This window comes from Kogia breviceps, chromosome 3 (assembly GCF_026419965.1).
Source record: "Kogia breviceps isolate mKogBre1 chromosome 3, mKogBre1 haplotype 1, whole genome shotgun sequence".
NCBI classification, from domain to species: Eukaryota; Metazoa; Chordata; class Mammalia; order Artiodactyla; family Physeteridae; genus Kogia; species Kogia breviceps.
The window spans coordinates 136,937,059-136,952,248 of record NC_081312.1 but is presented as its reverse complement, the minus strand read 5'-3'; the positions used below and the strand labels follow the sequence as shown (position 1 = coordinate 136,952,248).

At 53.1% G+C, this 15,190-nt stretch overlaps 1 protein-coding gene across 4 annotated transcripts in view; it reads right to left on the bottom strand.

The window, feature by feature from the left end:
- Positions 1–15,190, bottom strand: part of RBPMS2 (RNA binding protein, mRNA processing factor 2) — a 47,994-nt gene that overhangs the window by 23,800 nt on the left and 9,004 nt on the right. For 3 of the 4 annotated variants that reach the window (XM_059057817.2, XM_067029652.1, XM_059057818.2), the window contains exons 2-6: positions 8,118–8,195; positions 7,528–7,566; positions 6,014–6,076; positions 5,531–5,681; positions 4,884–5,035 (exon numbers count right to left, since the gene is read on the bottom strand). In XM_059057817.2, coding sequence (XP_058913800.1) covers positions 4,884–5,035; positions 5,531–5,681; positions 6,014–6,076; positions 7,528–7,566; positions 8,118–8,195 — 483 coding nt within the window. Of the gene's footprint in view, positions 1–4,883; positions 5,036–5,530; positions 5,682–6,013; positions 6,077–7,527; positions 7,567–8,117; positions 8,196–10,318; positions 10,444–15,190 lie in introns of those variants that run through there. The other variant, XM_067029653.1, reaches the window with a different exon arrangement.

Below are 15,190 nucleotides of genomic sequence, written 5' to 3'. Positions count from 1 at the left end.
GATGAGGAAACCAAGTAGCAGCTGGGCATACAGACAACCCTCTTGAAGCTCGAGCAGTCAGACGCAGTTACCCACTTGGCTGCCAGGAATCCCTGCCTCTGTAAGGAGTGAAGATATCGAGCAATGCCAGGCTATCTGGTGGCTGATGAAAGCTTCCTGAGAACTTGCTCCTGTGCCCCCTCCAAATTCTAGGTGCTGTTTTGTATAGCGCAGGACTCTGACCACCCTGTGTTCAGCAGGAAGTCAGCAGCTGGTTACTCTGAGATGCCAGGACACTTGGCACATAGCAGGACCAGGGCCTAGGCCACCTGACCAATGTCGGGATGGCCCCTGGGCTCCAAGGATGTGGCACTGCTGTCATTGGCACACAGTTGACCCTGGGCTGCCAGGACCTCCTTGATTAAGTCCCACACCACACAGAAAGGGTCAAGAGCCTCTTTGAGCCATCCAGCCTCAGAGGCCACCTTATTTTCTCTCATGTCTTCTAAACATCTGGAAGCAGTTCCCTCCCTTCCTGGCTGACAGCTGAGTGGGAGGAAGCCTCTCCTCCCCTTTGCCGAGCCGTGGGCTGCCCTCTCAGCTGCAAGCCCGGCTGGACACCAGAGCTCATTCCCTAAGAGAGGGACGATGAGGAAACCAGCACCGCTGCCACCGGACAAGGCTGCGGCCGGTCCAGCTCAGGGAAGCCTTAGTGGATCCTGACCACCGCACTTCACCCAGCCTCCAGCTGGAGTGGCCTCATGTCAAGGAAGCGCCTGACAGGCTGGGTGCCCTGCAGGGCTGGACAAGGGGAGAGCGTCGGACGAGAGTGGGAAGGACCCTGGAGGCCTCCGACTTGTCCTCCTCCACCACCGGCTGCTTAGGGGCCCCCACAACAAGCCCGCTCCATCCAGCCCCACCCTCTCCACTAGGTGCTGTGGCTTGGGCTCCAGAGCAGCAGCTTTCCCTCCAGCCTGAGATGGGCCACTGCCTTCTTGGGGAGGAAGCAGAGGAAAGGCCTAATTTCTGAGCTCGGGATGGTGGTGCAACCCAACTAGACAGAACGTACTTGGAGGGCTGCACTTCCACTCTCCTCAGATGCCTGGGATAGGCCAGTGGTCCAGGTTCTCTAAAGAAGCACGGTCTCTTCCTGCCCCAGCTCAGGACAAGACCCCAGGCCCAGAGATCACGACCAGCACAGCAGGGAGCAAGTGGCCAGTCCCCTGTCAGGGCCTCCACTTGTTCACAGGGGGTTTGGGGGTCCTAAGAGGCCACCCACAGGCACAGCCCATGGGCATCTAGAATGGCTACAGCTCCAAGAGGGGCAGCACCCAAACAAAGGAGTGGGGGGCACACGGTCCCCTCTCAGACCCTCAGACTGAATATAACTGAGAAGATACACCAAAAAGTGGGCAAACGGATGAGTCCACACAAGAAGAAATAGAAACACAGCCAACAAATAAGGGAGCCTCACTCATCACAAGGTCAAAACAATACAATTAACTCAGACTGGCAAGTCTACAGTCTTAACCTTGCAATAGTTCTAGGAATTTATGATAAGGACAGCAAGCAGGACAGGTGCCCAGAGAGGTGTGAACAAAGGGCATCCAAGGCCGCACAGCCTAACAGAGCAAAAGAAAATTGTGTAAACAACCTCACTGCCATCTACAGGGAGGTAGACACACTTATACATTGGTAGGCTAGCCAGGCATCCAGAATGTAGACCTATACTTACTGACATGGAAGCATGTCCTAATATTTAAGTTTTTAAAAGATTAAACGTGTAATTTTTGTAAAAGGGTCATACCCATGGATTTACTTATGCACCTGTGTCCAACTACCTACCAAGTCTAAGGTCTAAACGTAGTGATATTTGGGGGAGCAGGATGATAAGCAAAGGCAAAAAAGAGAAAAAAAAACCCTGTCTTTTTCTTCCCATGAATGCAGACTTCTAATAGCTAATGTTTATGAAGCACTTGGCATGTGCCAGATGCTGGTCTAAGTAGTTTTCATATACTAAGTCCATTTAATCCTCAGAAAAGCTCTATAAAGTTGATGCTATTATCATTTCCATTAAACAGATAAGAAAATAGAGGCAGGGGAATTCGTGTAACTTTAACGTCATCAGTAAGTGGCTGAGCCAGCGTGAGGGGGGCAAAGGGCTGCAGTGAAAGACCCCCATACCCTCAGGTCGAAATGGAAAAAGAAGTCCAAACTGGGAGGACCCTGGGGTGCAAGGGGACATGCAGAATCCCTGCTTTTAGGCCACCAACTTCATGTACCAGACCCCAGTGCGCCCCTACCACCCATACCCTCTGAAAGGAGAAGATTCTACCAAGAGGATCAGAAGGTCCAGCAAGACAGCCTTGTGCCTTGTGCCGAGATAGAGCAGGATAGAGCAGGACTGAACCATCTCCAAGCCCCTTTCTTCCTGCAGGTCTCGTCCCTGCAGCCACATGAGGATGCCTCGCTCAGGCCGAGCTACTGGCAAAGGGCATGAGGTCAGGATGTATATGGTGGGGTACAGAAAGGAAGGACTGGTTTTCATCCCCTTTTGTCTATCAGCTGCTGCCTTCTCTCCAAGTCACCTCCTTACCCTCAGGCACAGAAAAACTCAGTGCTACTGGCCCTCTGGGTTCAGAATAACCTCCTTAGGATCACCAGGGTCCACCTCCTTCATTTAGGCATTTTCAGCCTCCACCTCTGGGGCAGTGCTATCGAGGGCAGGGAGGGGGCTCTTGGAAGGAAAAGAGAAAGTGATACTACTTCGAAAACGCTTTCATGCCTATTACTACATTTGGTCCTAACAGTGTGTTTTACTGTCGAGGAAACGACTATCCAGAGAACTCAAGTAGCGGGACAGAACTAGTCACCACCTGATCCAATCGCTTGTCATCAGGCTGCCTCCCGAAAAAAGCCACTATCCTTTGAGGGGGCCTTCATCCCCTTCCCAGGGAGACCAGAAGACAGGAACTCAGGCACAGTGAGGCCTCTAGCCTCAGAGAGAACCTAGAGGGAACTAGACAATAATGATATTAAATAATAAGCATGTAGTGCCCCCTCTATGCTAATAGGCTACCAACCACCCTCTAAAGTAGCTACAACTATCATCATACCACAAAGAAATCGAGACGCAGAGAGGTCAAGAAACTTGCCCAAGGTCACACAGGTGTTGAAAGAGAGAGCCAGGACTTGGACCAAGGTAGCTGGACTGGAGTTGGACAGCCACGGGGCATGGGGAGGGAGGGAGGAAGCTGGAAAGGAAGACAAGAGGAGGGCACACAGTCCCGTGTACGAAGCTTAGGGACCCGCAGCAGCACACCACTCCCAATCGGCTGGGGGGCCACCCCAAAAAGGGCAGAGATATCGCTCCTGAATAATCTGACATCCCGACTGTCCCTGGCTCCCAACCTCTGCCTCACATTGTCATGGCCTAGCATCTCAGAGCAGAGGGGGTAGAACCTCTCCATCCGATCTGGTCCTGCCCTCTCGTTTTACAGGTGAGGACAACACGGAGCCAGAGGTGAAGTCACTTGCTGAAGATCAGGTAGCTAACTGGTGTCACAGCTGGGATCACAGGACTCACAGGGCCCCTGCAGTTCAACTCCCCTCTGGGCAGGGAGCACCATCTGCCTTCCACACTCCGCCGGGTCACAGAGGGCTGCCTTCACTCACCACAGGACTGGTCTGCGGTAATCCTCCAAACGTTGCCCTAGAGAGGAAGAGCCTCACCACCACCCTACGCCGATCAATTTTCCAGCCGTCTGTGGTGTGCCGCCGGGGTGAGTGCCAAGCGGAACCACGCGTCGTCTGCCCTCGGTACAGCCCAAGTTGCCGTGGCCGGGGCAACGCCTTGCGAGGGTGGCAGTCAGGGAATCTGAACCTTCCACCTTGGAACTGGGCGAACCCGGGTCTCTGAGCCCTTCAGAGGGATGGACACGCACTTGACCCTCCCACTGGCAGAGCCTCCCCACTCCTCCTGCCTCAGCTTCTAGTTTCTGGGAACTCTCCCTCCTGGTTTCTCACAGCCTTTAACTCCTCGTCCCCTTCTACTGCCCCAGCCGGGAGACCTCTGTTCTCTCCCTCTCAACAGCCAGGTCGCTCTTCTCGAGCCTCAGCTCTCGGTCACTTCACTGACGAGAGGCCCAGGCGGGCTCGCAGCTCACCACAGCCCTCCCGCGCTGCCTGGCGGTGCCCTGTCACTGCCGCGCAGAGGCGTGGCTGTAATCTGCGAAGTGCTCGGGCACCTGGCATGGCATTCGGCAAGCACAGAGCCCTCCCAGCCCAGCCGTGCCCTCTCCACCTCTCCCCTAGAAGCGCTGGCTGCATCTTTCCCGTCCCAGCCCAGGTCACAATGCAGGGTGCCCCACATTCCTTGAACAAAAGAGCAAACACTCACTGGGCACCCCGGATGTTCCAGGTACAATTCTAGCCCTTCACATGGCTTAACATTTAATTTTCACAACAACCTGAGGCAGATACTACTCTTCTTATCTTTCCAGATGAGTGAAAAAGAACAATCCAGACACAGAAATCTTTCAGAGCTTTCTGAAGTTCACAAAGACAGGAGGAAGCAGAGGCAGGCGGCCTGGCTCCAGCGACCACACTCAGGTCTGTCACCACAGGCAGAATCGGCACAGCCTGCCCGCAAGTGTCCAGGGGGCAGTGGACCCACTGTGGGTCTCTCACACTTCGCATCTGCAGTGTATCCTCGATGCGGCCTCGCAGCTTATCCTCTCCTTCCCCTCTGTGGGACCCCAAACCCCAAAGGTACTGTTGTTACAAGACAGCAGTTCTGCAGCAGCTCTGGGGACCTGGGTGGCCCGTGGCTGGGTAGGAATGAAGCCTGGTCAACTCAGAGCCTTTGTTTTCCCCTTTCCTACTTCTCCCCCCAACAGGCTTACCTGAGCATGTAGGGCGGCAGCGGCAGCAGCAGTGGCGGCTGGGTAGGTAAACGCAGCATGTGAGATGGCTGGGGTCAGCTCTGTGGTGTACAGAGGGTAGGGGGCCCAGGCCTCTGGGGATGCGGGGATCAGAGCGGCCCCCATCAGGTCATCTGCGACAGGAGACAACAGCCCCCCTTGTCAGAACGTGGGTCCCCTTTTGCGCCACCCCATTCCAAACAGAGAAGGGGACGCAGCACGATTGCTGAGCGTAAGCTCCCTTCTCAGGCTCCCCTGAAGGATCCCAAGACTGGAAAAGAAGCCATGGTAACTTGGCCAGGCTTGGTGAGCATCCTGTCTGCTTCAAGAAGCCCTCAGATGGGTCTCTGCTCATCTCAACCAAGAGGGATCAGAGAAGGCTTCAGGGAAGCTGGGCGATACCGACAGCTCAGGAGCTCAGTCTGAGGTCCAGCAAAGGCTGCAGGGGAGGAAGGAAGCATGGGACCCACAGGGATGGATAATGGTGGATGCAAGAAGCTCCTGGAAAAGGGGCGGGCAGGCAGGACTGATGCCCTCAGTGATGCCCTCTGCACGCAACTCCATCCACGAGGGCCCCCCCAGCTCTGCCAGGTAAAGGGCAGCAGATGGCCACTCTGAGCGCCACTCACAGGGGTCTCGTGCGATGAAGTGTGCTCCTAGGGCGGGGTGAGCGTTGGTAGGATTTGGTGTAGCCATTAGCTTGTTCTTGGCCATCTTGGTGTTGGCTTTGGCAAACTCTAGCCTCAGGGTCTGAGGGTTCTCAGGATCAAAGCGAATACCCTATGTGAGAAGGAAAGGAAGGGAAAGGCGTTACACTGTAGGACCCAGCCTGTCCACTGCAGTGGGGACGGAAGGGCCCCAGAAATGATCCAGCCTGAAAGACTCGCCCACACAGGGGCCAAGACAGAGGACACACTGCTCGGGCCTTGTGAGTAGTGGCATTTGGCACAGACAGTGCAGCCAGAGACTCTGCCCCAGGATGCTGGGGAAGGTATATCTGTGGGCCCTTTCCTTGGGCATGGAGTGGGGGAAGGTCTGCAGAAGATGGAACAGGAATACCCACTGCCTACAAGTCTGTGGGTCAGAGAAAGGCCTGTTCTCTGTCTACTCACGTTCAATGCATTCTTGGCCGCTTCTGCTCCTGCCCGGCTGTCGAAGATCACAAAACCAACAGGCTAGTAGGAAAAAGAGAGAATACCCTTGCATCTCTCCCAGCACTCCATCTCCCCTTCAAGCATACAAAACAACAAAGAACAAAAAGATACATAATTCTTGTCCACATCCTCCCTATGTTCAGCTAGAACATAGGGAGGATGTGGACAAGAATTATATATTTATATAATTATATATGGACAAGAATTATATATTTTTGGTTTGGGGCACCAAAACTCTCCCATCCAGGTACGATATTCTGGGAAACGATGCCAATACAGCTTTATCCCACTGCATTAAACATCACCCTTTCAGTAAAAGTCTTTTTTTTTTTTTTTTTTTAATGTATGCAGGTAATTAAGAGTAAGTTCTAGTGTTTTTCCCCAGCATGAAAGGGGACACTAATGTATCAAGGGCATGGAAAGGCTTCAGGTTCAATCAAGGGGCAACAGGTTTTTTTTTTTTAAATATATATATAAATTTATTTGTTTATTTTTGGCTGCGTTAGGTCTTCGTTGCTGCACACGGGCTTTCTCTAGTTGCGGCGAGCGGGGGCTACTCTTCGTTGCGGTGCACGGGCTTCTCATTGCAATGGCTTCTCTTGTTGTGGCTCGCGGGCTCTAGAGTGCAGGCTCAGTAGTTTTGGCCCACGGGCTTAGTTGTTCCGCGGCATGTGGGATCTTCCCAGACCAGGGCTCGAACCCGTGTCCCCTGCATTGGCAGGTGGATTCTTAACTACTGAGCCACCAGGGAAGTCCCATAAACCTATTGCCCCGGGCTTCCCTGGTGGTGCAGTGGTTAAGAATCCGCCTGCCAGTGCAGGGGACACGGGTTCGAGCCCTGGTCCGGGAAGATCCCACATGCCTCCGAACAACTAAGCCCGTGGGCCAAAACTACTGAGCCTGCATGCCACAGCTACTGAACCCCGCGCACCTAGAGCCCGTGCTCTGCAACAAGAGAAGCCACCGCAATGAGAATCCCGTGCACCGCAACAAAGAGTAGCCCCTGCTCGCCGCAACTAGAGAAAGCCCAGGTGCAGCAATGAAAACCCAACGTAGCCAATAAATAAATAAATAAATTTATTTTAAAAGGGGGGCGGGCGGAGAGTGGGGGAACAACAGGTTTAAAACTTCTCCAACTTCATTTTGCCAAGGCTCAGTCCAGTCCCCAAATGGCTCCTGAAGGCTCTGGGCCTGGCATCAGGAACCAGAGCACAGCCACCACCTCTATGGTCCTCAGCCTCCGGGTCCCACTGTGGCTTCTCAAGGGCCAGAGAGGGAGGACCAGGAGCTGACTGGTAAGAAGAGGGGACCTGTGGAGGCTACTCTTTCGTCAGCCCAGGACAGGATAGGGGTGACAGGGGGCAGGTCTCAGCTGCCACATGCCTCAAGATTGAGGAAAAGACAACAGGCTCAGTTCCAATTTCAGCAGACGGTCTGGGCTGGGAGGAAGAAAAACCTTGGAGAGAAATTACCTGTCTCGATGTGAGCTTGATCAGGGACCCTTCATACCCCTGCAGAGAGAGGTGGTCATTAACAGGGAAGGTCAGAAGCCTCTGTTGTGCTACCCTGGTTACCCCCCAGCTCACACTCTTCTCCCCACCAAAGGTGACCCACTCTGATCTCTACCACCGCTGAGCGCCCTCAGTCTTTGTATCCCATATCACATGGCCTAGCACATGGGATGGCCATCATGCAGTAGCATTCATCATCTCATGCGGAAATTCCCCTTTGCTCCCCTAGCCTGTCATCTGGAAGCACAGACCTTACCTTTTTAAGTTTTCTTATCTGCAAATTGAAAACGCTATGCTGAATCTCAAAGATTCCTTATATGGAAAGTCTACTGAGATTCTACTGTCTCCACTTTACAGATGAGAAATCGGAGGCTCAGAAAGGCTAAGCAATTGACAGAAAGCAACATATGAGTTAGCAGAACCGGGACAGAGAGCCAGGTCTGCCATCACAGTTTCTAGTTTTCCTGCTGCCCAATCCAGGTTTGCGATTCACTCCTGATGCTTCTCCTCCATCCTAGGCTCTGCCCATGGGTGGCTGGGTCCAGACTCACCTTGAACGGCCTGAAGAGCAGATAGAGTTCTCTGGGTTTAATATCCACAGGGAGCCCACTGACGAACAGTGTCCGGACCTGGGGAAGAGACCACAGTGGTCAGGGCCGGGCAGACAGAAGAACAAGGATGATGGCTCTTCCTTCAGGAAGGAACTGGAATCCTTCCAGGGCTGAAGGAAGAATTCAGGATTTCCTGAGCCTTCTTTGGAGGCTGAGGCAAATGAGCACCCAAAGTTTCACAGCATTTAACTTTTCAAAACCCTTTCTGGACCCTTTCCTTTCCCTGGGTTCATCCTGCAGGCGTCACATCAAGCACTAGCTGAGTACTTCTGCGCAGACTGTCTGTTGCCGAACAGCCTCAAGGAGAGAGTCCTGTTTAACAAGACAGATGAAGGACCCCTCTGAGACTTGAATAAAGCTATGGTGTCTTACCTCCAAAAAATGCACAAGTAGAAACATATATATATTTCAGAATATTCCCATGTACTCCTGGTAGAAAGGCTCCGTCTGCTCTAGCGGGGAGGCAAAGATGTAAACTATGCCTTGGAGCAATTTCATCAGAGGGCCCAGCACTTTCACATCCATCTCCTCCCGCTTCCTACACTAGACGTAGGTTCTTCAGTGGCCGACAATGTATTATATTCTTGCTTCTCTACCCAGCTCTTAGCATGGTGCTGGTACTAAATGCTTACTGAATAAGGGACTTGGGGAAGGAGTCAGAGATGGAACAATGGTGCTGGGTTTTGAAGAATGTGTAGGATCTTGCCAACTTCAAGTGAGGCAGAGGATGGTATAAGTTATGAGCCTTGCCCTCAACAAAGTTACAAGTTGGCATTGAAGCCAGGACTAGACACCAGGTGTCCATCCCGTGACTCCTGCCAAACCTGACCTCCCAAACAGTGGGTGAGGTCCAGGAGAGGGCTGGTGGGAACACTTCCCTAATTCACCACTGCTGGTTAAATGCTGCTGGCCTCCAATGCCCAACTAGCGAGGTCAGATCAGCCAATAATTATAATGGGAGAAGGAGGATTTTCCATAGTGTAGATCCATTAAAAATACATCTTGAAACTGTGCTGAGTAATGAAAAATCCAAAAAAGCAAAGCTTCCCCACACACTTGACTCCTGTTTTTTGATTTTTTTTTTTTTTTTTTTTTTGGCTGCATGGCTTTGAGGATCTTAGTTCCCCGACCAGGGATGGAACCCTTGCCCTCAGCAGTGAAAGTGCAGAGTCCTAACCACTGGACCGCCAGGGAATTCCCTTGACTCCTGTTTCAAGTCGCATCTCATACCACTAAGCCAAACTAAGTCTTCTCAACTTGTCACGGCCGACTTAAGAACAAGTTCACATGCCTCAGCCCACCCAACACGTGGCTATTCTTGAAAACATTTAGTGGGCCACATTCCCCCCGCCAGAGGCACCAAAGAACTTCTTCCATGCTCTAGTGATGGCCTGCTGAAGGAACTGAGGCAACAGTCTTCTTGGAGACAATGGCTTGAGTCAGGAACCCAGGGCAGTCAGGCAAAGTTACACCCAACACACACACACACACACACACACACACACACACACACTCTCTCTCTCTCTCTCTCTCTCTCTCTCTCTCTCTCTCTCTCTCTCTCTCTCTCTCTCTCTCCAGTGAACACACATGTCAACAACAGAGCCAGGAGTGGCAAAGGAAACCAGCCCCCATAGCTGCCCGTAACAAGTGTTGCCACCCCGAGCCACACAGGAATGACTCCAAGCCCATGGCTGATAAAATAGGTGAGGACAGCTTCTTCTCTCACATGAGTTTTCGCCAAGAAGCAAACCCAGGAGAATTCCTTGCCAGTTAGGACACCTCCACCCCCTCTGGTGATGCCTTTCCTCGCCACACACACTTCTGCTCCTTGGGCCTGGGGTAAAGGTTCTGTGCATCTCACAGCCCTTGGCAGCTGTGTCCCTATACACGCAGCTCTCAAGCACTGCTCTGTCCCAGAAGTATCTGGGAGAAACTGGACAGCCCAGGCTCCAGAGTGGGCTGAATTGAGTTCCTGGACTCCAGAGGGCAGCCATCCTCTACACCCCTCTGCCCTTTGACGGAAGGCCTTTCATTTACATGTAAACCCCCAAACAGACGTGCCTTGTTCAGGTCATGCCGCTTGTTTTTTAAAGGTAGCAGACCTGGGACTTAAAACCCAGGTCTCCCTCCCAACTACTCACCCAGGCTGGTAGAGATGATGCTTGCTTTTTGGTGCCAGGACTTGGGCGCCCAGCCCACCACAGACGATGGACTGAAAGAGTACAAGCAAGCCAGGGCCCTGCTGGATCGGCCTGGACCAGTGCTACTCCCTCCTCCTTGGGATGAGGGGATGTGCTTTGGGTCAAAGATGCAAAGCCAGAGCCGCCCACAGAAACCTCTGCCTCAGTTCTCCCCAGAGGCCACCCATTTCACCCCGGCTAATTTTAAACCCTTCCTCAAATGGCTCCTTTCTGGCCAGACCTCCCCAGAGGCCCCCTTAAATAGAAAGTTCTCAGCACAAAGTTTCCTGCTTAGCGGAGGGGAGGGGAGTGAGCATAGGGAAACTTTCCCTTATTCCCAGCTCAGATTCTGGTTCCCAGCCTTCTCTGGGCCAGATGACTCTTTTCCCTGGCTTCCCATCTTTTAGATTCTAAAGGCTACAATACAGGTTGCATCCTGTGCCTGGTCACTCCTTAGGAAACAAGCTGACATCAAGGCAGTTATGGGTTAGGTGGTGGGTCCCCGTCTGCCAGTTCACAGACCCTTTGCTGGGAGGCTAAGTCACAGGAAGCCTGACCTGAATGCTCTCCTTGGTTCTTACTTGATCCTGGACACCCTGGCAGATGACCTGCCCTCTGCCTATCCCCCTGTGCAGACATGGAAACTGAGGCCCAGAAAGGGCTCACGCAAGCTTGGCTCAGCAAGGAGCAGAGCTGGGTAAGACCCAGGAACACTGATTCAGCCATCTGTGCCATTCTTCTGGCTGTGGGGACACAGGCAGCCACACCTGGGCAGCCTTGTTAGCCCCACGGATGGGTAAAGTGCTGCCACACATCCATTCAGTAGCCAGTCCCTTCTCTGGGTGCCTGTTTAGAATGACGGCAAAGCTCGAGTGATAGGAAGTATGAGCTCAGCAGGCTGGCCAGCCACGTGTCGAGAGAACAAGCGTTTCCAGAGCCCACCTACCCACCATGCTATTTCCAACTGCATCAGGTCCTGCCCCGGCCCACAGACTCCGGGTCCCCGACAAGCACCCACACAGGGCATGGCAGCTGCTCACACTGCCCCTCAGACCACCCCTTTCTCATTCCTTAACTGAAGGGCATCCATCCCTCAGGTCCCTCTATTTCCTCACCCCCCTTTCCTTCCTCTGAAGTCTTCCGGGGCCCTTAGGACCCCTTGTCTTTTACTGGTCCTACCATCTGAGCTCACCTGGACTCTAAAACCCAGAGATAGGAGGCAAGTCTCAAAACTTTCCTGTCCTCCAAGGTGCCTAGAGCCAGGCTCAACATCTGAGACCTCCCCCGTCTCTACACACCTCGGTCCCTCCAAAGAAGGGACTCACAGCCAGAAACAGATGTGGTCCAGGGCGGCAGAGTGATGCCATAAATGGGAAAGGCTTTGGTTAGTTAGACCGGAGTTTGCATCCCGGCTTTATGCTTGGCTTGGCGAAGCTGCTTCATCTCTCTGAATGTCAGCTTCTTTATCTGCACAACACGGGTACCCTCTACCTCCAGGATGAAGAGCACACTTTATGCCCAGCACACAGGAGAGGCTCAACCATATGCTTGTTCACTTCAGGGTCCCATAATCTCAACACTGACCTGCACAGAAACCTCACCTATCAGGTACCACAAGCCATTTAGTTATAAAGTTGCCTAGTGAGGCTGGGTCAGGTCCAGATCAGCCTGGAGGTGGGAACACAGGTGAGACAATCTTGCACAATCGCTGGATTCTTTAGTGTTCCTCTTCCCCAGGGAGGCCATATCTGAGGTGGAAGGCATCGTGGAGATCAGCTAGTTAAACACCCTCATTTTACAGATGATGGGGGCTTCCGTGGTGGCACAGTGGTTAGGGATCCGCCTGCCAGTGCAGGGGACACAGGTTCAAGCCCTGGTCCGGGAAGAGCCCATATGCCGCAGAGCAACTAAGCCTGTGCGCCACAACTACTGAGCCTGCGCTCTAGAGCCCACGAGCCATAACTACTGAGCCCGTGAGCCACAACTACTGGAGCCTGCGTGCCTAGAACCCGTGCTCCACAGCAAGAGAAGCCACCGCAATGAGAAGCCCACACACCGCAATGAAGAGTAGCCCCTGTTCTCCACAACTAGAGAAAGCCTGCACGCAGCAACAAAGACCCAGTGCAGCCATAAATAAATAAATAAATACTGATGAGGGAACTGAGGCTCAGAATAGGAAGGTGACAAGGCAATCTAATGGCACAGTCAGGATCCCTAGGGATGGCAGGGACAGAGACATGTGGTTACTTCTGCAAGGCCTGGCCAATGAGTCCTGTGTCCCAGGCCAGCACTGGCAACCACTCCTCCCATGCCACTTGCTGGTGCCAGCCTCACGGCAATAGGGTGCAACATTCAGCAGAGAGGTTGGGCGCAGACAAGGATTCAGGGACCAACCACCATTGATGCCAAGGTGGAAAGATCAGCCAAAGATCCCACCGCCTATTCCACAAGTTTACTACAAGAATTCAACAACATGAAACTATTTTAAGGTACTTGGAGGAAGCATAAGGGGTGGCTCACACAATCCCAGGCTGCTAGAAGTAACCAAACTTGTTTACCTAGGCCCTTCTTCCATACACTCACTCCTTCTCCAAAAGCATCCACACAACCCAAGAGAATATCTCCCTCCTGCCCTGAAACATTGAAAGCAACAACGGTCCTGTTAAAATGGTCATCTTCATGGCAAGTACCAGCAGGCTGTGCTGGACCACAGCCATGTCCCTGGCACAGATGGAAGGCAAGTTTGGAAGAGGCTGGAGAAGGTACTGGGGAGAGGTGGAAAAAGGATAGGGAATCCTTTGGAATTCCCTGGCAGTCCAGTGGTTAGGACTTGGCGCTTTCACTGCCATGGGCCTGGGGTCTATCCCTGGTCAGGGAACAAAGATCCCAAAAGCTGCGCAGCCAAAAAAAAAAAAAAAAAAAGGGATGGGGAATCCTTAGAGGCCAGTAAAAGAAGACACATGTTAAGGAACACACTGGAAGCACCGAATTCAACATGGACAAGGAACTTGGCCAGAGAGGTGTCCCCATACAGGACATCGCAGACATGGTATGTAGCCTTCATGATGGCCAGGAGCAGACTTGGCCTCGCTGGAGGTCCCAGCCAGTGCCAGGCCTGCCTAGGGCAACAAACACTGGCCCTCAGCACAACGGTGTCCCTGGACAGCAAAGCTTGGGGACTCCTGAGGCTGCTCGTCCCTCAAGCAAGCCGTGCTGCCTATCCTTCCCTGGGGGTGCTGGGAACAAGAGGATGGGAGAGTCCAGCCCCTTCTAGGAAGTCCACACCACAGGCTATCACTGGTGGGCAGACTTCCTGGGGTTGGCTAGGTATTTGCTGTGTGATCATGGGCCCTTTCCCTCCAGCTACTGCTGGACCTCGAGTGCCTGGGGCTCCCAACAACCTCTTGCCTGCTCCTCCCTCCTCCCTGGGAGGCCACCCATCTCATTCCCAGTGCTCTGGGGAGGGGCAGAGAAGGGCACAGGAAGTGGTGGCCCCCATCCTCAGCCTCATTCTTGAGGCCCCTAGGGAGGGAACGCCCCCTTCAAGGAGCCTCTCCAGCACCTTTTGTAATCCCAGCACAACAGAGGACCCAGGCCCCCAGGCTGGTTCAGCCCTTTCCCTCAGTAAAGGTGAAAACTGCAGCCCTCCCCAACCCAGAGGGAAGACAACATTTTAGAGAGAAGTAGGAAGAAGGGGCTCTGACAAACTCATTCCTGTTTGTGTGTCAGTAATGATCTTCCTTCAGACAAACAAACCATCAGTTGTTTACAGATCTTCAGAAAAAATAAAAGTAAACAGAAGCCTCCAGGAGCAAAGTGACAGTGATACCCGAGGCATCAGCCTAATAGCAGAAATTCAGGCTTCTGCCTAAAAGGCATCGAGGCAGGACTCGACCTCTTTCCATCAGCCCAGGTGGACATCTCTCTCAGCCTGGACACCTGCAAAGGCACACCTGTCATTCCAGTGCCCCCAGGCCAAGGCCAGCTCCCTCAACAGTGGCTGCTTAGAGGTCTCTGTCCTCCCCTGGGCACACACAGGGCCCAGCACATGGGGGCCCTGCAGGGGAAGGGAGCTGTGGGGGCAGGCGGGGCAGGGGGTGTTCTCCCCAGAGGAAAGTCTCCGTGTGGGACAGGACTGGGGTGTGGGGTCCGAGGGGCCACACCACGAGGCCCTCCCTCCCTAGTGGGGGGACGCCACACTCAATCAGCCCAGGCTGGGGCCTGGCCACACTCCACCTTCATACCGAGAATTGAACACTCAGCTTCCCAGGTAAGGGTGGCCGCAGGATATTGTGGCTGAGAGGATGAGAGCCGTAAATACCAGTTTTTATTAGAGACGGAAGGGGTAAACACTGCTGTCAAAAACATCATATGTCCCTGGATATTAAATCCCCTACCCTTTAAACTCCAAAGGACAACCACAGCCTCCTTCCAAACCCCAGCCCTGTACTCTCCAAGACAGCACCCTGGACTTGGACTCCAGGGACCTCCCGTCCGGGGCACAAAGGATGCTGAGGTAGGAAAACATCAGGGCCATCCCCACCCTTCCCCCACCCCCAAATAAATCCCAGCGGTCCACCAGAAACACTCCCCACTAGAAGACAACTCCTGCCTTCTAGGTGAATCTCTGCCTCACAAGGCTAAGAAACTTGACTCTGGGCAATAGAAACATCATACCAAAGAGATAAAAATGATATTTGAAAATTGATTCTTTGTGGCAATCCAACATCTCTGAAGTCAGAATTCAATCTGGAAAGGGAACTGTTTCAACCATCCACTTCATCAAAATGTTCGGAACTCACTTGCTTTGAACCCTGCCTCTTCGCTGCTTAG